At 46.9% G+C, this 21,401-nt stretch overlaps 2 protein-coding genes across 4 annotated transcripts; both read left to right on the forward strand.

Annotated features, from left to right (window-relative positions):
• The first annotated feature begins 7,844 nt into the window (after positions 1-7,844).
• Positions 7,845-14,491, forward strand: PSME3 (proteasome activator subunit 3). 2 transcript variants are annotated; one of them, XM_015069630.3, is made up of 11 exons: positions 7,845-8,124; positions 8,820-8,852; positions 8,966-9,028; positions 9,226-9,330; positions 10,224-10,272; positions 10,814-10,926; positions 11,193-11,261; positions 11,402-11,469; positions 11,569-11,623; positions 11,741-11,827; positions 12,705-14,491. In XM_015069630.3, exons 1-11 carry the CDS (start codon positions 8,083-8,085, stop codon positions 12,783-12,785), a joined length of 765 nt encoding a protein of 254 aa, XP_014925116.1. In that variant the 5' UTR covers positions 7,845-8,082; the 3' UTR covers positions 12,786-14,491. The 2 variants fall into 2 exon arrangements, with proteins under 2 accessions (XP_014925116.1, XP_026904630.1); XM_027048829.2 differs by lacking the exon at positions 7,845-8,124 and adding an exon at positions 8,609-8,715.
• A 155-nt stretch (positions 14,492-14,646) lies between these two features.
• AOC2 (amine oxidase copper containing 2) lies at positions 14,647-20,928 on the forward strand. Of its 2 annotated transcripts, none has more exons than XM_015069629.3 (4): positions 14,647-17,456; positions 19,316-19,601; positions 19,836-19,965; positions 20,291-20,928. In XM_015069629.3, the coding sequence occupies exons 1-4, from the start codon at positions 15,869-15,871 to the stop codon at positions 20,555-20,557; spliced, it is 2,271 nt and encodes a 756-aa protein (XP_014925115.3). In that variant the 5' UTR covers positions 14,647-15,868; the 3' UTR covers positions 20,558-20,928. The 2 variants fall into 2 exon arrangements, with proteins under 2 accessions (XP_014925115.3, XP_053068447.1); XM_053212472.1 differs by having other exon boundaries at positions 19,316-19,412.
• Positions 20,929-21,401: the final 473 nt, after the last annotated feature.

Consider the following 21,401-nt stretch of genomic DNA (forward strand, 5'->3'; position numbering starts at 1 on the left):
GGCTAAGCTGGGAAGCGCGGCAGGCGTCGGCGGGTGGGCAAAGGTAGCGAGGGGAGGTGAAGGACGAGCTGAGGTTGAGGAGACTGCCGGTTTGTAATTCTGTGACTTTTCTTTAGATTTGTCACTTCCGAGCGGAACCACTTTAATTCTTCTTGCAGTATCAGTTTTAAAAGTTTCTCCTTGGGAGAACCCGGCTTTCTTTTAAACACCCCTGAAAGTGGTAGACACACTTGGAGGGGAAGGTGAGAAGGTAAATTTTATTGTTTTATTTTATATTTTAAATTTTCAGTTATTAATCAGGAAAAACCGAGCCCTTCTGATACTAAATATTCCGATATTAAAATTATAAAACGAAAACCTTTTTGCCTTGGTGCAGGAATAGACCGATCAATGGAAATAATATAGTTCAAAAATAGACCAAGTGTACAGAGTATTTAGTAGGTGGTAAAGCTAGTATTCCATTTCAGTGGGGAAATGAACTACTTAATAAGTGATGAATGGAGCCAAAGAGCCTGAAGATAGTAGATAGTACGTAGTAGTGAGCTGAATCTCTGCCTCCCTGGTTACACCAAAGAAGCTCCAAGTTTGGTCACAAATTTAAGCATCAAAAATACAATGATTGGGACGCCTGGGTGGCTCAGTCCTTAAGCCTTTGACTTTGGCTCAGGTCGTGATCACATGATTCACGAGTTCCAGCGCCCCCATCCGGCTCTCTGCTGTCAGCACAGAGCTTGCTTTGGATCTTCTGTTCCCCTCTTTTTATCCCTCCCCTGCTTGCTCTCTCTCTCAAAAATAAATAAACATTAAAAATATTTTTAAAAAAAATACAATAACTAAAGGCACTCGATGAAAGCATTTGGTGAATATTTTTTATAATCTTGGAGTAGAGAAGGTCTGTCCAAGCAGGACATGAAAATCAAAACCCGAAAAAAGGAAAATATTGAATTTTACTCGTTAGAAGTTAAAACTTTCTGCACCATCAATGACACTGTAAAAAAATTTACAAAAGAAAAATGTAGAAAATGGTTGCAGCTCAAGATAGAAGGGAATTCCCTCAATATACAGAACTCTATTCAATCCATAAAAATACCAATGGGCCTGGAATGAAATGGGCAAAAAATATGAAAACGCAGCTCACAGAAAAACAAATGATTGATAAAGAAATAGATGTTTCATTTAATTTGTAACGAAGTCAATGGAAATTAAACTAAAGTGAGGCAGCATTTCTCACTTATGAGATTGATTAAAGCTGAACCGGTTGATAACATCCGCTGTTAACATTCGCACAACTATAGAATACCATTGGCTGGGAGTGTACATTAGTATAATCTTTTCACAGGTCAAATTGGAAACGTCTATCAAAATTTTCAATGTTCATATTCTTTGACTTATAAAATCTCTAGGAATTTTCCTAGTAGATATTCAGGTGCACAAATGTATATGTACAAGAATGTTCACTGCTAAATGTCTTTCAGCAATAGGGGATTGTTTAAATAAATTATGGTGTTATTCATTCAGCCGAATACCATGCAATCATTAAAAGAAAATAAAGTAAACTTGCTTTTTATTTGGTTCATTTGGCCACTTTGAGAATAGTCTGAAGCAGGGCAAGGGTGGAAGCAGGGAGACCAGCTAAGAGGTTTTCCATGAATTGAGGCAAGAGATGATTGTCAATTGAAATAAAAATTATAGGCAGTATACATGGTATGATTTTATTTGTACAAAAAAAACATGGTATATGATATGATGTTACATGTTACAGGAAGTGATGCACAACAAGCTGTGACTGTAACTGAACAATAGGACAGAGACTTTTTCTTCTACTTAATGTCAGTTTGTATTGCTGGGTTTTGTTTTGTTTTGTTTTCCACAATAAGCCTATAATTCATTTACAACAAAATTAAACCTTTATAGAAAGATAATATAACAAATACAAGAAGCTATTATTTTTATATTTTCCATTAAGGTGTGTTTGTCCTATGGATTTTAACACAGTTGTATTTGTACTTATAACCTATCTGCAATTTTTGTATCCTGCTTTGAAAATTTAACATTACAGGGGCACCTGGGTGGCTCAGTCAGCTAAGTGTCCGACTCTTGATTTCAGCTCAGGTCATGATCTCAGGGTTCATGGGTTTGAGCCCTGCATTGGGCTCTGTGCTGACATCGCAGAACCTGCATGGGATTCTCTCTCTCCCTCTCTCTCTGCCCCTCCTCTGCTCTCTCTCTCTCTGTTCCTCTCTCTCTCAAAAAAACAAAAAAACAAACTTTAGGGGTACCTGGGTGGCTCAGTCAGTTAACCGTCCAGCTTTGGCTCAAGTCATGATCTGGCAGTTCACACTTTTGAGCCCCATGTCGGGCTCTGTGCTGACAGCTCAGAGCCTGGAGCCTGCTTTGGATTCTGTATCTCCCTCACTTTATGCCCCTCCCCCACTCATACTCTGTCTCTCTCTCTCTGTCTCTCTCTCAAAAATAAATAAAAACATTTTTTAAACCTTAAAATTTAACATTATATATTATTTTTCATTTTGCTACATAATTTTCATAATTGTCATTCTCATGGCTGCATTACATCCAATGAGTGACCTTAATGTATTTTTTTAATTTTAATGTTTATTTATTTTTGACAGAGAGAGAGAGAGAGAGAGAGAGAGAGACAGAGCATGAGCGGGGGAGGGGCAGAGAGAGAGGGAGACACAGAATTTGAAACAGGCTCCAGGCTCCGAGCTGTCAGCACAGAGCCCGACGCGGGGCTCGAACTCACAGACCGCGAGATCACGACCTGAGCCGAAGTCAGACGCTCAACTGACTGAGCCACCCAGGCACCCCAATGTGTTTCTTTTTTGCTGGAAATTTCCATCGCTTCCAGTTTTGGTGGTTACATTCATGCTGCCACGAAGAGCTGACTGATGCCTTGTGATAGGGTCTCACAATTGGGATTTCTGAATTAAAAGAGCATGGCTATTCCATGTCTACTGATTAACATTAGCAATTGCTTTCAAAAAAGGTTGCACATAATTACATTCTGCCTCCAGAATGAGAGAGCCTGTTTCACGATGTGTTGGCCAGTATTAGGTATCATATATCTGAGGAACATGGGCTAAAAAATGGCACTTGCCTGTCATTTTAATTGGCATCATTTGTTACTTGTATATACTGGCTTGCTGTAATAGTTCCTCTTTTGTGAATTTTCTGTTTCCATCCTTTGCTCATTTATCTGCTAGGCCCTTAATATTTTTCTCAATATTTTTCATCAATTTGTGTGAATGGTCTATTAAGGTGTTTTCCAGATGTGGAAAAGTTTTAAAGTTTTATGAAACCAAATCTTTCCTTTTTTTCTTGGTGACTTATATTGCTTAGAAGGTTGTACTAAATAAATAAATAAATAAATAAATAAATAAATAAATAATAAATAAATATTAAAATTAAATTCCATTTAAAAAAAAGACAGTTGTTCCCACTTCCAGAAATAACTTTCCTATTATTTTAAGTGTATGTGACCTTTCTATAACTGGTATTAAATGCAGTGTGTGGGACTAGATTGCTCTTCTCCTGGTATTGCTAACTAATTAGAGATTACAACCTTTTTCCTCTTGGGTCTTTCAGCATGACACCCCCTCCCCTCCAACACATACACAACCTGGAAGAGGTGAATGGAATCATCCCCAAAGAATTCTCACCTTGGCCTGGTTTGGCCGGTTCATAGTTCTACATTTCTTCCTGCTTGGCTGCCACCAACACCATCTCAGAAAGGTCCAGAGATGTAATGAGCTTTTAAAGCAAAGAGCATAGGGACACCTGGGTGGCTCAGTCGGTTGGGTGTCCGACTCCGGCTCAGGTCATGATCTCCCAGTTAGTGGGTTCTGGCCCCACGTCGGGCTCTGTGCTGACAGCTCAGAGCCTGGAGCCTGCTTCCGGTTCTGTGTCTCCTCCTCTGTCCGCCCTTCCCATGCTCATGTCTTGCTCTGTCTCTCAATAATAAATATCTTTTTAAAAAACTAAAAAAAAAACAAAGAGAAGAGCATATAGAGATTACAACTAGGGATTTAGAAGTCTAGACTGCCTGGGTTCAAAACCTATCTTTGTCATTCCGCAGCTCTGACCTTGAACAAGTTGTTCAACTGCTCTGTCCCTTGTTTTCTTATTTATAAAATGAGAATAATAGTATAGGTCACATAGAGTGATGTGATGATTAAATAAACTACTAATATTAAACACAAAGAGCAATGCCTGGCACTTAGTAAAGTGCCTGTGCCCTGCTGCTTGGGGAATATGTGACAGTCAGCATGCATAATGCTTGAGGGATTGTCAATAATGGACAAAATACCCTAAGTCATTGGGGTGCCTGGGTGGCTCATGTGGTTGAACATCAGTCTTGATTTTGGCTCAGGTCATGATCTCACAGTTGTGAGATCAAGCTCCACGTTGGGCTCTGCACTGGGCCTGGGGCCTGATTAAGATTCTCTCTCCCTCTACCGCTTATGCTCTGTCTCTCAAAAAACAGTACCCTAAGTCATCAATTCAATAAATATTTATTGAGGACCTACTATGTGCTAGTTACTCTACCTCTGTAAGGATACACTAATGAACTGTTCTAGTAGTTTATATTCTGGACAATAAACTTATAAACAAATAAGATGATCGATAATGGTAGGTATTAAGGGTGGAATTGTGTCCCCACAAAATATGTTCAAGTCCTAACCCCCTAGTACCTGTGAATGTGGCCTGATTTGGAAATAGGGTCTTTGCTGATGATCAAGTCAATCAGGTCATTAGGTTGGGCCCTAATCCAATTTGACTGATGTCCTTTAAAAAGGGACAATCTGGATACAAAGATGGATGTGGGGGTGCCTGGGTGGCTCAGTCGGTTAAGCATCCGTCTTCGGCTCGGGTCATGATCTCACGGTTCATGAGTTCAAGCCCCGCGTCAGGCTCCGTGCTGACAGCTTGGAGTCTGAAGCCTGCTTCGGATTCTGTGTCTCCCTCTCTCTCCCTCCCCTGCTCACACTCTGTCTCTGTCTCTCTCTCTCTCTCTCTCAAAATAAATAAACATTAAAAAAAAAAAAAAGACAAGACTAGCCTACGGTCCTCCAACCCCACCACCATCTTCCTTGTCTTCTCCATCTGGCGTACTTAAACAAAACTGTGAAGTATAAAACACATATAGAAAAGGACAAAAATCCTAAATGTACAAGTCAATGAATTTTCACAAATGAACACACCCATGTAACCGTCCCTCGACTCCCCTCCCCCATGTCCCCTTCCAGTTGCTATTCACTCCAAGGGTAAACAATACCCTCAGTTCTAAAACACCATAGATTAGTTCTGTTTTGAACGTCATGTAAATGGAATCATACATTATGTACTCAGTGGAGATGGGGGAGGGAGGGGTGATAAATGATTAGGGAAATGACTTTGCAGTGTGGGAGAGTGAACTTGTCACGAGCATGTAGTAGGCTCTCAGGCAGTGTTGTGCCCCCATTTGAGATCTGTGAACATGAATTTAAAGTGAGACCAGTCATCGGTGATCACGTTTGATTCACAAGCACCAAGAATGAACAGAGTTTGTTAAATATAGTGGTGCCCTCGACAACTGGTCGCTGAATAAATAAATAAAAAATGAGTGGAGTATTACATAAAACATTTGGATAGGAGAGGAAGGGAAATAAAGAAGGAATGTGTACCCTGTATCCGTCTTCTTACAACCTATCTGAAGACAAAATACAATTATTTGAGAACAAAGTCATATTTCGACAAGCACAAACATATTAAGTTTTCAACTTAAAGTTACTGATTCTGAAAGAAATGCAGGGTAATGGCATACTTAACATAGGATGAAGTTGATTTGGGAAAGGATTCCTGAGGTTCCAGATCAGAGTTCAAAAGTTACCAGGTGCAAAGTGTTAACAAAAAGCAGAGGTAAAAGAGAGAAAACTAGCAGACGTTAATAAGCAAGATCGGCAGTATGGGCTATGTTGTATGTAGTCTTGAAGAAATGGAAAAGGACTTTGAGTTTGGAAGCAGGGATGATAATAATTATATAGTTTAAGGAGTAACCTCTTCATGCTAAGCACTAGCAGGTAGCATATCTGACCGGTGGCTGCTGTTTATCTGCTGCCTGCCTTGTGTTCAGACACTGTGCTAGTTCTTTTACATATTCATATTTCCAATATTCACAAACACAAGAGTTACATATTATTTATTTGTTACCAAAATTCCATTTTACGGATGGGGGATCTGAGACTCAGCGTTTCAGTCATCTTCCCCAAAATATCAGTTAGTAAGGAGTTGAGGTGGGATCTGCAGCTAGGTCTGATTCCGAAGACCCCAGTCAGTGGCACTTCATTTAACCGCGTATTCCCACCAGCTCTCTTGTGCTTCCCGCATTATTCCTGGCCTGCCCAGGAATAATGCTGAACGGCCAGAATGACCCCAAAATGTAAATCAGACGACCTGCCTTTGCACTTAATCCAAAGTGTTTTCCTAACTCCCACCCGCAGTTCACTAATGAGTCTTTCAATTTCTTCAACAGAACAACCTCTTCCCCTCCCCAGGGCATTTGCCTGTGCTGCATCTCTAAGTACCTTGTACCTTCGGAGCCTCTTCCCCTCACTCTTCCCCAGTTAAACCCTTTACATCCTCTAGATCCTCGCTTGTCACACCATCTGAGAGGCTGTCCTTGGCCATTCTACGTAAAATAGACCCCTGGTGTTCTCTATGTCAGTCACTTGTTTCCTAATATTTACCATATTTGGCAATTATGTTGTCAGGTTATTTTCTAATGTCTTTCCCCAGTATTAAGACCCAGGAGGCCAGAGAACTTGAGGCTTGTTTACCTTTGATGTCCCAGGGATGTGCTTTTCAATACAGGAGTGTCGCACCTCTGAACTGAGATGTACAGTATGTATAAAACTCATACTGGATTTCGAAGACTTAGCATGAGAAAAGAGTGTACAAGATCTCATTCATATTTTTATATTGATGACATGTTAAAATGATAATGTTTGGATAAACTGGGTTGAAGCACTGATCAAAACTATTTTCACCTGTTTTACTTTTTAATGTGGCTACTATCTAATTTTCATTATATAAATAACATTATTTCTAGGCTCCGGGACAATGCTGTCCCACGGCCTAGTGCAGTGTCTTCTACTTTATTGAGTGAAAGCACCAATGTTAAGAGACAGACCGAATGAATGGATGAGTGAAGAGATACGGTCTCTGCCTTTTATTAGGAGAATGGATATGGCGCTTGTCGTGGAAGTCAGGAGATCTGGGTTCTGGTCCAGGATTTACTGGAAACACTGTGTAGCCTTGGACAAGCACTGCCCAACTCTGGGCGCCAACTTGCCCATCAGGCAGGCAGCTGTTCTCTGAGGTCTGGAAGTGTATGAGAGTAAGTGGCGGAGAAAGGCGGGGAAGCCTGGTACAAGAGAACTTGTCTTCAGTTGGCTCTAGCCTAACACTAGAGCTTGGGCCGACGGGAGGAGGCAGCAAGAGTCACCGACTAGAACCCCCGAGCCCAGCGCCGGGACCGCCGGCTTCCTCGGTCCCACGTCACTGGGGCGCGACGGCGTTGTCCGTCCTGTCCTCGAGGCGGCTGCGGTTCAGAAGGTCCCTTCGGTGAAGGCGAGTGCCGAGCCGACAGAGGGTCAAACAGTACTCGAGTCTCTCTAATGTTCAGTTTTCAGCAAACTACCTTCTGCCGCCCTCCCCACTTCTTCACCCTTACCCGCTCAGGAAGCCGGGAGATACGACTCCAGCCCGCCGCGTCCAGAGCGAGACCTCAGCGCGGCTGCGCAGGGCACGTGCTCATCCTCGCCGGAGTCCCGGCGATTGGCTGTGACGTAACTTCCGGCGTGAGCGGCGAAAGCCGGGAGGGCGAGCGAGAGAGCGAGCAGGCAGCAGGCAGCAGGCGGGCGGGCGGACGGCACGGAGGGAGGGTGCAAGTGAGCAGTGAGTGAGCCAGCGAGGGCGGCCGAGTCCCTAGAACAGCCGAGATTCCTCCCGTCCCTCTGACCCCCTCCCCGGAGCCCACAGCGCCTCCGGTCTCCAGTGGAGCGGACACGGCCCGGCCCGGCCATGGCCTCGTTGCTGAAGGTGGATCAGGAAGTGAAGCTCAAGGTAGCGGCACCGGTCTGGGCCTCCTTACCCCTCGCTTCGATCTCCGAGCAGTCTGGCCGGCTCCCTACTCCCCATGGCGTCTTTGTCTCCCTGGGGACACCAGCTCTGAGCTTCCGCTCGGCTCAGCCCAGCCCCCCACTCCCAGAGATGGCATCGGGGGAGAGGATATTATAGGGTGGCCTTCTAAACCGCGTCTGGTGGTGGAGAGCCCCTGGGAGACCTCCGCGGACACGTGGTGGACTCAGCACTGTAGGCCAGTGACAGCTAGAAGTCCCCCAGCCCAGAAACGTTACCCCCCTTCGGATGCTACCGCTGCTCTCCCCCTACCCTTGGCGTCAGGCCTGCCTGGTATCAAAGGCTGGGTCTGGATGGGGGTTGGCACGTTTGTGAGCTCACACCTCCCCTCTCTACCTGTCTTTTGTTTGCTCTCACATTCAGACAGCTTCAGACACTGGAGGGAGGGTGGGAGGGAAGACAGGTGGGTGCTGCTCTTAAGCCCCGCTTCCCTCTCCCGAGATGGAGAAATGGATCCTCAAAAAAATAAAGTATTTACAGTCTGGGGGCCTCTCAGCTTCTCATTACAATTACAAGGTGAGGGGAAGACAGCTGGATTTGGGTTTTCCCATCCTGCCCTTACCTCTGTTGGCCAGGTACTGACTTGGCTGTTACTGAATTGCTCTCTTTGTTAATTTTAGGTTGATTCTTTCAGGGAGCGGATCACAAGTGAGGTGAGTACAATAAACAGAAACATAAGTGTTGGTTGGGAGTTTCCAAAGAAGAGATCTGTAGAGAGAGACCATCCCACAATTATTAATTGAGCTGTATTTTCCTTCATCTGTAGGCAGAAGACTTGGTGGCAAATTTTTTCCCAAAGAAGTTGTTAGAACTTGATAGTTTTTTGAAGGTGAGAGACCTTTTCTTTTCTTCTGATTCCCCAGTTTTTTTGGCACTGGTCTTTCTGTCAAATGGGACAAATCATGTGTTGATTCTATTTTGTTTTGTACTGTAAAACACTCTCATTTTTTGCCCTTCAAATGAAATACTTCTTTGTTCATTTTGAAAAGACTAATGTTGTTTTGGGGGTGGGTGTCTCTCTTTCAGGAACCAATCCTAAACATCCATGACCTAACTCAGATACACTCAGACATGAATCTCCCAGTCCCTGACCCCATTCTTCTCACCAATAGCCACGATGGACTGGACGGTGTGAGTGTCCTGAGTTTTTCTTTGTATTCTGAAGCAACATGTTCTCTATTCTCTGTTCTCTATTTCCTGGTCAGTTTGAACATGTACGAGGAGACAGCGGGATTCGGATCTAGGAACAAGGGCTCTTACAGACATGATGATTCCAGTACACCCCTTTTCAACCCTAATTTTCATTCATAGCATGAATTGTATAACCTAATGCTCCACTGTCCTGGAGTGAGTTCCAAATAGGACTAATAGCTACAGGTTCCCTCAAGTTATCTGGTCTGTCCCTCTGGCTCTAAGCAAGATTTTTCTTACCCATCCGAGTGTCTTGAGTGTTGTTTACAGGATGAGTAGTTCTTGCTATAGAATTGTAGTCCCTGTCTTTGCCCCTGCATCTTTAGCACCTAGCGCTTGTCAAGTTGTTCGTTCACATTTTTAAATAACACTGATAACACTGTATTGTTTGAATTACTGTCTCATCGATAGAGCTTGCAATTCTGGAAAGCAGAAACTGTCTTAATCATCTGTATCCCCAACACTTAGTACTGTACCTGCTACATGTATTAAGTGCTAAATACATGTTTGTTGATTGAATATTGTGCTTCTTTGTGGAACCAGAAGATTTGTACATATTCCCTTAATTATCCTCATCTTGCATTTAATGGTTCATTTTCCCTGTTGTGTATAGTATCCACCCCCTCCCCTAATTGCTTAATGTGTTATTTGAAAGGAAAAAGTGTAAGTTGTGTGGCAAGAATGTTTTCTTAAAGCCTTGTGTGTGCTTAGTAAATTGTGCATAAATTAATAAAACAACTTATGGGGCCAAAGAAGGGATTGGACTTGCTTGAAGGGTGACTTGTGATGGGGGTATGTCAAGAGCAGGCTAATTCCTGTCTCTGTGTCCTTAGCCCACTTACAAGAAGCGAAGGCTGGATGAGTGTGAAGAGGCCTTCCAAGGTAAGAGCCTGCCCCGCCTTACCCACTCCCTGGCTAGCAACCTGAGCAGGAGGATTGGGTCTGGTGGTCTCCTGGTCAGGAGATAGAATCAGATTTTATTTTTCAGAGTTAGCATTCTCAGATTCTCCAAACATAATCATTATTTAGCACCCAAAACCTAATTTCCCAATAAACAGAGAGGGTTTAACGTAGTGTGGACTGCCAAGGGAGAGAGATTAGAAGTGGCTACACATGTCAGATTTTTCACAGAAGTCCCAGTTTTGTGTTATTTTCTCTTCCTTAGTAATATTGGTACATTAAATCTTTAGAGCATATTTTAGTTTCTTTATTCTTCAGACTTTGGTTATACTTTAGACACTCCTTTGCTAATACGTACATTTTCTCTTTTTGATTCTCTTGGTGGTGTCATGGTTTGCAGATAGGGTTGTGATAGATAAAAGGCAGAGGTCATAGCATCTCATGGGTTTGGAAAGAAGAGAGAAAGGTGGAGGGTGTTAATGTCCTCCCTACCCCAAACATTTGACTTTCGTGTCCCTGCCAGGAACCAAGGTGTTTGTGATGCCCAATGGGATGCTAAAAAGCAACCAGCAGCTGGTGGACATTATTGAGAAAGTGAAACCTGAGATCCGGCTGCTGATTGAGAAATGCAACACGGTGAGGCGGGGGCTTGTGACCTATGGGCTGACCCCATAGCCCCAGACCCAAATAGCCTGGCTTGAACTGAAAAATGTTGGATGTGCATTGGGAGGCATGGACGTTATAGGGGGGTTGGCACATTAAGTGTCTTGGCTCTTGTGCTTCTGGCATGTGACCCTAGCGGCATGGATTGTATACTTTCATGGCTTCAGCAGAAAAGGCAAGGATCCTCATTTATGTACTGTATTATTTATCACATGTATTCTGGTCCCCTCACCCTCCAGGTCAAAATGTGGGTACAGCTCCTGATTCCTAGGATAGAAGATGGGAACAACTTTGGGGTGTCCATTCAGGTAACGTGCTCGTATTACAAACTGGAGGGGAAGGTTTGGGAGGTTTACTTTCCTTTCCCCTGCTTTGCCTGTTTTCCCTTTCCCTTTGGTCTGCTCTCTGGGTGACTTGGAAGTGACTTGACCCACTTGGTTTTTTTTAGGAGGAGACAGTTGCAGAACTAAGAACTGTTGAGAGTGAAGCTGCATCTTATCTGGACCAGATTTCTAGGTAGGGCTGCTTGGGCCTGGCCCAGGAATCAGGGACTGGTGACGTGGCAAGCACTGTCCAGGGTCTCCTGCAGCTTCCTCCTCTTCTCTCTCCTTCCAGATATTATATTACAAGAGCCAAATTGGTTTCTAAAATAGCTAAATATCCCCATGTGGTAAGTAAGGGTTTGGGGGTCTGAGGGTGGAAGTGGAAGGAGAGGGAGACCGTTTCTGGGCAAGAGCTGTGCGCAGTCTGGCGTCGGGAACTAGGCTGTTCTCTGCCCTCCTTTCAGGAGGACTATCGCCGCACCGTGACAGAGATTGATGAGAAAGAATATATCAGCCTTCGACTCATCATATCAGAGTTAAGGAATCAATATGTAAGTAGCCTGACATATTATCTGACTGCCCACGGTCACCCTGGCTATTAGTTCTGGGGATCATTTTCTTGCTGTGCTCTGGGGGTCAAGACGGGATGGAGTACGATAAAATGAGTAGGATAAATTCTCATCAACTGAGTGTTGAGAGTCATGAAATATTTGGGAGCACGTAGCTGGGGACCCCCTTTCTCTTTGGACAGCAGGGAGTGCAGTGCAGTGTAGGCATGAAGATACGGGCATTGGAGTCAGACAGGCTTAGGTTCAGAACCAATTCTTCCTGTAATCTGTGGCCTTGGGCAGGTTGTTGAACCTAAAACTCCAGTTTCTTCATCTCTAAGATGAAACTTAGAGTATCTACAGCACCAAGGTGGTTTTTAAAAGTGAGTGAAATAGGGGCGCCTGGGTGGCTCATTCGGTTAAGTGTCTTGACTTTGGCTCAGGTTGTGATCTCGCAGTTCATTGGTTTGAGCCCTGCGTCGAGTTCTGTGCTGACAGCTCGGAGCCTGGAGCCTGCTTCGGATTCTGTGTCTCCCACTCTCTCTCTGCCCCTCCCCCTGCTCACACTATGTCTCTCACTCTCTCAAAAATAAACATTTTTTTTAAAAATGAGTGAAATAACACATCAAAGACCCAGTATAATTGTTAGTACATTAGGTGCTCAGTAAATGTTACTTGTTGCTAGACACTTGGGTCCTGGGAAGTACCCGGGAATCCCGTGTGTGGGTATTAGAGAGGGGAGGTGGCCACCCTGAATTGGCATTCCGGTGAGTGAGATTGGGATTATGCGTATGATTGCTTAGGGATTTGTGGTTGGTATCTTGTTTCCTTGGGAAGTTGGGGTGGAATAAATGTGTGATTTTCTGACCTTTTCTCCCAGGTCACTCTACATGACATGATCCTGAAAAATATCGAGAAGATCAAACGGCCCCGGAGCAGCAATGCAGAGACACTGTACTGAGGCCAGGGCCAGGGCCAGGGGACTCTGTGAGTCTGGCTCAAGACCGACATTGCCTTGGTTTGTTACATGACTATCGTGATGGGGAAACTGGCTGGAAATAGTAATCACACCTCTCTCTGTTTTTAGTTAGAGTCTAATGAAACTCTCATGTAGTTCTGTGACGTGTTTACCTCTTTTTTCAGGCCTCAGGAACTCTTCTATTTCCTTCCCTAATACCCTACACCCGACCTGTCCTAATTTCTGGAGAACTCCAGGTTTGTGTGTGCAGGATATCAGCACAAGAATATGTGTGTTTTCTCTCCCTGCCCTTTCCCTCCTGTGTCTTGGGCTTTGTGTTTTTTTCCTTCTTTTGATTAGTTGATTAGAAGCTGAGGGAACTGGAAGGAAAGTGCTAGGTGTTTTTTAGGAACTGGAGTCGGAGGGGACCAGCTCCTCTCCTTTGACATAAGGTTAGTGTCTCTTGCCACTGTGTGGGACATTGGATCTTCCCTCCCACAGTTTCCCTGGTAATGACTTAGGGTTTCCCATTCACATACCTCCCACCTTGAACCTGATCATGACAAGAAACACCTTAGGCCTTCAGCCAAATCCCTAGCTCCTTGAGATGTTTTTATAACTAGGATTTTCACATACACATATGTGTGTGGTATACACAGACAGACAGAGCATATGCCTTCCTACTCTGTTACCTGATTTCCCCATCCCTTCATCTGTGGTGTTGTCCCATACACCCCCCCCCCCCCAATCCCTTGAACCCTGTCACACATCATTCAGAAAGTGATAGTTGTCTTAGTCCTCACCCCCCAGGGCCCTTTGTTTTGCTATTATAGCCTCTTGGTGCCCAGAGGCTGGTAAGTTGGAGGAGAGCTAAGAGATGAGAAGCAGAGGATTTGGGGAAGGCCCCTTTCTCTGTGACTCAGGTCCTTTCGGGCGTTATTGCAAAGGATGGTCCTCTTGACTCCTGGTTGCCTCTTCCCAGGCCAGTTGTAAATGGGGTGGGGCTGTCTGCAGCTGTGAGGGCCAGATGCTGCTGCTCCTGCTGGGCTTTCCTATGGGAAAAATATTTCTCTTATTTATAGTATTGTGCTTCCAAGGAAAGCAGCACCTGTGTGTGTGTGTGTATGTGTGTGCGTGCACACGTGCACGTGCGCATCGTGTGTATGTGAAAATCTGCTGGGCAAGTCAAAACTATAGAAGAGTTGCCTCCTATCTCTCTAATCTTCCAGAGATATCACTTGATACAGCTTTTCTGTTAGCCGTCATCAAACCCCCACTTTTTCATTCTGCCACTACTGGAGAGTCCGTATCTGCAGTCAGCCTGCCAGTGACTCTCAGTATCTGTTTCTGACTTTCATTCTTCCCCTGTCTCCTTGCCTTCAACCCCAATCACATTTCCGCCCAGATGCATCATTTTTACTCCAAGTATGCTGTAGAGAAGGAGTCAGGATGCTGTCTTCCCATGAATAGTACTCAGTAACAAACCAATTGCATTTTAGTTGGGCAGTGCCCCTACCCACCCTCCAGATCCCTTCCAGCTGAAACCCTTCCCTACTGCCACCATGTGTTTCTCAGTTTCCCCTTTTGTTTGTTGGATTATTCTGCCCTTTCTTCTCACTCTACCACCCTTGGATCGTAATGTAAAATTCTTTTACCATGTCAAGAAATTATTAAAAATGCAGGTACTTTGACCTCTTTCTAAAGCTGCAGATCCTGGTGCGATACTCTGGTGACTAGGGACATACCCGTACTCAAGTGCGTGCACATGGGCACACCCACCTCCACATACACCGCCAGCCACCCTGTTGGGGATTTTTATACCAATTGAGCTTTTTTTCCCTAAAATAATGGGAAGACTGAGATTTCTGCCAACCCAGAGGCCGGGGTGGTCCTTCATTTGTGTTCAGTCTGAATTAACGTGAAAGTTTGCTCTTCCCGAACCTAAGCTGCTTGTCTCTCTCCTTTCAAGATCCCAGCTCCTTCCTCTCTTCCTTGGTGATACCCATGAACTGCCAGTAGAGGCCACTCTAGTTCCACGTGTGGGGAATCACCTGGCTCAAGGCACACCCTACCCTGTCATTTTCTATACCTTATACTAATTTTCCCCACTGAGTAGTGGCTTAAATTTCTTGAGGAGATACCAGGGACTCCTGGTTTTGGTTTTCCAATGACTTGGAGGGCTGTCTAGGACTCTAGCTGAAATAAAGTTTCCTTAACTTCTACCTTGCAAAGTAGCCTTCTGGTATCCAGCGATCCCCTCATTGTCTGCAGAAAGAGATTTGAGATCTTGAACAGTGGAGGAACATTTGCTGTATTTGGTTTCAGAGCTTGGTACCAGTAGCTAACAGTTTTTGAATGCCTCCCCTGTGTTGGGCTCTGTTAAGCACGTTATGTGCATGACCGTGTTTAATTTTCATGAATCTTGGGTAGTTTACCCCTTCTTTGTAGGTGAGGACACTGAAACTCATGATAAGTGACTCCTCTGAGGTCCCACAGCTTAGGGACGGGGTGGTGGCGGTTGGTGTACAAATCCGACTGCTGAGCCCAGGTGCTCACTGCTTCTGTCCCACTAACTAGGTGGGAGGCCTGATATTACAAAGCAGGGGCATGGCCTTTGGCAGCTGGCCAAGTGCTTCTTGCTGAACTGGGTTCTGGGAATATCGGGGGTAGTGCCCGCTAGGAGGTAGGAAAACGGATAGTTCCGTGCCTGCGTGTAGCACACAGCACTTCACTGGGCATCTGAGATCTGCATTCTGCCTCAGACCCATTCTGAGTGAAAGGTAGAGCTTACAGTTAATCCCTTGAGTCTAGTCTAAGTGATAGTGGTCAGAACTCTTACCAGTGCTGCCACCAGGAGTTCAGGGGCAGGGGACAGGCTGTGCACGTGGATGTAGTGCCTTGAGCCAAACCACGGAACAGAAAATTGGAACAGAATTATATAAATTAAAGTCAGAAATTTCCTGTCCAGCCCACAGGGTGGAGTTTTCTCCATTCCTATCCATCCTACTGAATATAAACCCTGATTTGATGTCAGTAGGGGGAAGGAGCAGCTGGTAGGACTCACATTTCAGCTTTCTGAGTTCACCATGAATCTCAGGGTAGTCCTTGTGTTCCTGGCACTGTCCCTCATTACCATCTTTGCCCTGGCCTATATTTTGCTGACCAGCCAAGGTGGCTCCAGCCAGCCTCCCCGCTGCCCCTCTGTATCCCCCAGTGCCCAGCCCCGGACACCCCCCAGCCAGAGCCAGCTGTTTGCAGACCTGAGCCCAGAGGAGCTGACGGCTGTGATGAGCTTCCTGACCCAGCAGCTGGGGCCAGGCCTGGTGGACGCAGCCCAGGCCCGCCCCTCGGACAACTGCGTCTTCTCGGTGGAGCTGCAGCTGCCCCCCAAGGCTGCTGCCCTGGCCCACCTGGACAGGGGGAGTCCCCCGCCCGCCCGGGAGGCACTGGCCATCGTCTTCTTTGGCGGACAACCCCAGCCCAACGTGAGTGAGCTGGTGGTGGGGCCGCTGCCGCACCCCTCCTACCTGCGGGATGTGACGGTGGAGCGTCACGGGGGCCCCCTGCCCTATCACCGACGCCCCATGCTGGGAGCGGAGTTTGCCCAGATGTGGAAACATTTGAAGGAGGTGGAGCTACCCAAGGCACCAGTCTTTCTGGCTTCTGTCTTCAACTACAATGGCTCCACTCTGGCACCTCTGCATGCCACCCCCAGTGGCTTGCGCTCAGGGGACCGTGCTACCTGGATAGCCCTCTACCATAACATCTCAGGTGTTGGGATTTTCCTTCACCCAGTGGGGCTGGAGCTACTGCTGGACCACAGGGCCCTGGACCCTGCCCGCTGGGCTGTCCAGCGGGTCTTCTACCTTGGGCGCTACTATGCAGACTTGGGCCAGCTGGAGTGGGAGTTTAAGGCTGGCCGGCTGGAAGTTGCTAGAATTCCTCTACCCCTGCCGGATGGGGCTTCATCCCTGAAGTCCCGAGCCCCCCCAGGTCCTCTCCCCCCTCTTCAGTTCTCACCTCAGGGCTCCCGATACAGTGTGCAAGGGAACCTGGTGGCGTCCTCCCTCTGGACATTTACGTTTGGTCACGGGGTGTTCAGCGGCATGAGGATTTTTGATATTCGGTTCAAAGGCGAGCGAGTGGCCTACGAAGTCAGTGTCCAGGAGTGTGTGTCTGTCTATGGTGCCGATTCACCCAAGACAATGATGACCCGATACTTGGATAGCAGCTATGGACTTGGCCGTCACAGCCGGGGCTTGGTTCGGGGAGTGGACTGCCCCTATCAATCTACGATGGTGGACATCCACATATTAGTGGGCACTGGGGCAGTCCAGCTGCTCCCGGGTGCTGTATGCGTGTTTGAGGAGGCCCAAGGACTACCCCTTCGGAGGCACCACAATCACCTTGAGAGTTATTTCTATGGTGGTTTGGCTGGCTCGGCCCTTGTAGTCAGGTCTGTGTCATCCGTAGGCAACTATGACTACATTTGGGACTTTGTATTGCACCCAAATGGGGCTCTGGAAGGGCGGGTCCATGCCACAGGCTATATCAACACAGCTTTCCTGAGTGGGGGTGAGGAGAGCCTCCTCTTTGGGAACCGCGTGGGGGAACGAGTGCTGGGGGCGGTGCACACGCATGCCTTCCACTTCAAGCTGGACCTGGACGTGGCAGGTGAGTGCTTGGGTGAGGATTGAGAGTTGGGGTGGAGGAGAGGGAAGGGAGACCCCCAAATCAAGCCACAAGCAGAGAGTGGCATGCTAGTACCACGATATATTGTGGCAACAGAGAGGGACTGGTGTGTATTCAACTGCAGTCAGCCCAAAACACCGGGCTGACCTGGCACAAGAGGAGGGATGCCCTCACCCGGCTCCCCTGACTTGCTGTGAAACTAGCGATTGTGAAACTAGTTTAAATGCAATGGCTGTGCCTGGCTGCCTTAGTCTCGAGTGACTCCGCGGGTAGTGAATTTGCCCTGTCGTTTGGGGCTGGAATTGGGGCTCTGAGATTTTCCTAACGGATTCTGAGGGTCAGTGGTTATGGGGAAAGCAGGAAAAGGAAGCAGTCTAACAAGGTTTTCAGAGTAGAGGTGGTCCTGGGGCATAAGAAGGGTGGGGACACTAGTTGGGGGTTGCCTCACAGGATTTCGTAAAACTAGACAGAGTACAGTGGCCCCACCATCCTCCTGGGGAGGGTCATTTCATCTCTGCCAGCACATGTCATAACCAGCCCTCCAGTGACACAGCAGGCATGTAAGTCGTGCTGCAAGTGTAGAAAGGGATTTCTCAAGTGGGGCTCAAAGCACAGAGAGGACTTACTGTTCCTGGCAGATTTTTATCAAGAACAAAATAACTAACTTAATAAAGACTAGGAGACCCAGAAAGGAAAATAGAAGTCTCCGGCCCTTTGGCCTAAGGAGGGTGGGGGGAGATAGGACAAGAAGGGACTGGCCAAGTATAATGCTCTGTAACTACACATCTTGTGACACATTTTCTTATCCTCTTGATTATAAAGACATGATTTGGGGTGGGAGGAAAACTAAGAACATTCCGTGTTTGAAATGAGCATATTAATTAACTATTCTTTGGCGTATTTGGAACAGGACTTTTCTGATGTGAAGTTTCTCTTGAGCGTTTCTGGTATTAAAGAGCCTGTCTAGGGGTCCCTATAGTGCGCAGCCCAGGCGCCTGCGTACGGAACAGCCTGCAGAGGCACTGGGCTCGGTGCAGCGCTCTGTGCACCATGCCAGGTGCCTTCACAATAGGTCCTGTTTAAAGGAACGGACAGCCTGAGCCTGCAGAAAGAGTATACGCATGTGCCAAGTGGGAAGAGGAGTGTACATTATGAGTGCAATCGAATCCCGGGGAGGTTTCAGCCAATATAAAATCTAAATCTACTCACTTCTGAAAAAGAAAAACCAAAGTGGTCCCCACCTTGTGGAGAAAGGAAGCAAAATATCAGAGCTGGGAGAAATATGCAGAGCACCCTGGGAAGGGGATTGGGTGTTTCCAGCCAGCTTCTCCAAGACAAATCTCTCTTTCATAGTTAACAAGAATGTAACTAGCCACCTGCATATTCTTTTCCACTTACAGAGCTCAGCTACAGAACAGCTCTTACTATGCCCGCTGTAGAGATTCAGAAAGAATCAGAAGAGCCAAGAATTGGTCCAAGATCTACTAGGTAGACCAGATGCTAATAGAACTTTCTGCAGTGATGGATATTCTCCATCTATGTTGTCGGATACGTTATCCACTAATCACGTGGCAACTGAGCACTCAAAATGTGGCTAGTGTGACTGAGGAACTGCATTTTTAACTTAAATGGGTCTAGCCATTTCTGATCTTAACCATACTGAACAGGGCAGGTTCAAAGAAGATGGGCCAGCACTCGAATCCAGACCTGGGTCCCAGCACAGAGTGCTCTCTGATGAGCTCTGCTGCCCCTTGTCAGGCCAGTGCAGTGGGCATCGTGGGGGAACCAAGGGACCGTCTCACCTGGTGTGGACCTCCTTTCCCCCCTCCTCCCCCTGGCAGGGCTGAAAAACTGGGTGGTAGCTGAAGACGTGGTGTTTAAACCTGTGGCAGCCCCTTGGAGTCCAGAGCACCAACTGCAGCGCCCACAGCTGACTCGGCAGGTCCTGGGAAGGGAGGACCTGACAGCTTTTTCCTTGGGAAACCCCCTTCCCCGCTACCTTTATCTGGCTAGCGACCAGACTAATGTCTGGGGTCACCAGCGCGGGTACCGAATCCAGATCCACAGCCCCCTCGGCATTCACATGCCCCTGGAGAGCGACATGGAGAGGGCCCTCAGCTGGGGGAGGTGAGGAGGGCTCTGGGCACTGGGTGGTAGGGAAGGACTGGTCCGCTTCCCCATCCCAGCTCTTGGAGACCCCAACTCACTACCCTTAGCTTACCATTCACCCCCCTACCTCGAAGATCCAAGTAGATATGGAATGGGGAGTGGTCTCACACAGAATCTGATCCAAAAGACTTCTAGGCCAGTAACGGACCCTGACATTTTCTGACACCACCTTCCTTCAACATTCCTGGTCAGATACCAGCTCGTGGTGACCCGGAGGAAGGAGGAGGAATCACAGAGCAGCAGCATCTATTACCAGAATGACATCTGGACACCCACCATGGCCTTTGCTGACTTCATCAACAATGAGACCCTCTTAGGAGAGGTTGGTAGCCCCAGAGGCAGAGGAGAGGGTCAATTTATGCCCAATGTCTTGGCTGCCCAGTCCCTGACCATAGGTTGGAGGGCATGGTAGGTTTCCAGTTCTCAGACTCAGGGGCCAACAAGGGTCATTCCTCTTGGGGTGAGATTAGCTCTGAGACCCTGACCACTCCGACGCTTCTCACAGGATCACCCCGCCTACAGTGTGGGTCCAGGGCTGGGCAGAGGTGGAAGCAAGGCTGAGGCTAGGGGCTGGGCATCGTGGCTGAGGGGGGGTGGTTCTCTGGGTCTTGCCTCCAAAGTCTTTCAGCCTCTTCCTCTTCCTGCAGGACCTGGTGGCTTGGGTTACAGCCAGCTTCCTGCATATCCCCCATGCTGAGGATGTCCCCAACACTGTGACTCTGGGGAACAGAGTTGGCTTCTTGCTCCGACCCTATAACTTCTTTGATGAGGATCCTTCTATCTTCTCCCCTGGCAGCGTCTACTTTGAGAAGGACCAGGATGCTGGGCTCTGCAGTGTCAACCCTGTGGCCTGTGTCCCCCACCTGGCGGCCTGTGTCCCAGACTTGCCCCCTTTCTTTTACCAGGACTTTTAGCCCCAAGGGTGTGGTAGGACATGGAGGGAGGTTGCTGAGATGTTTGCACCTTTCTCTCTGTTCTCTCTTCCTGCTCCCTTGACTCTTACCTATTAATGTTCCTTAGGAAACAGCCTCCCATACTATACCCTTATATATCCCCTCCATTAATTCCTATTTTCAGTTCATTTTAAATGATGAATTTATACAAATGATATTATTAAAATATTCAAGCAAAAACATCACAATTCTACCACTCAGAAATAGCTAGTGTTCACATTTGGTGAATATTATGCCAGACATTTCTTTATGCATATGCATTGAAATGGAAGAATAGATGGAATTTTGTAAAAATAGATGGTGTGTGTGATTTATAATAAAAGGTATTACAAGATTTTTATTGCTTGAATTTCTTCTATTTGACTTTTGAAGTATCTAGAATCTGGCTTCCCCCCTCTCCCCCCCACAACCCCCGTGCCCCCTCCAACCCTCACCCCCCCCCCCCCCGGGGAATATTAAGGACTCTGGCTAAGGAAATTAGCAATGGAAGAAGAGAGGGCAAGGAGGATAGACCTGGCCAAGGAATGCTGCTTGGGAAGCTACAGGGCTGGTGGTGGGGGTTTCCTTGGAAGGAGAACAATAGCTCCAAGTTACAGGAAAGGGAACATCTGGCCCTGGGAAGGTGGGGGTTGGGGGAAGAAGCCAGGCTGAAGGGGACGGGGGGGTCTGCTCTGTGCAGACCCACCCAGCTCCTTACTGGTGGTGCTTTTCCAGGTTCTGGCTGATCAGTTGCATTATTTTGAAATCCCACTCTCCTCTGCCTACCCCAGCTCTCCCCAGTTCCAACCCTGACCCAGAAAGCAGA

Source organism: Acinonyx jubatus, chromosome E1, assembly GCF_027475565.1.
Source record: "Acinonyx jubatus isolate Ajub_Pintada_27869175 chromosome E1, VMU_Ajub_asm_v1.0, whole genome shotgun sequence".
Lineage (NCBI taxonomy): Eukaryota > Metazoa > Chordata > Mammalia > Carnivora > Felidae > Acinonyx > Acinonyx jubatus.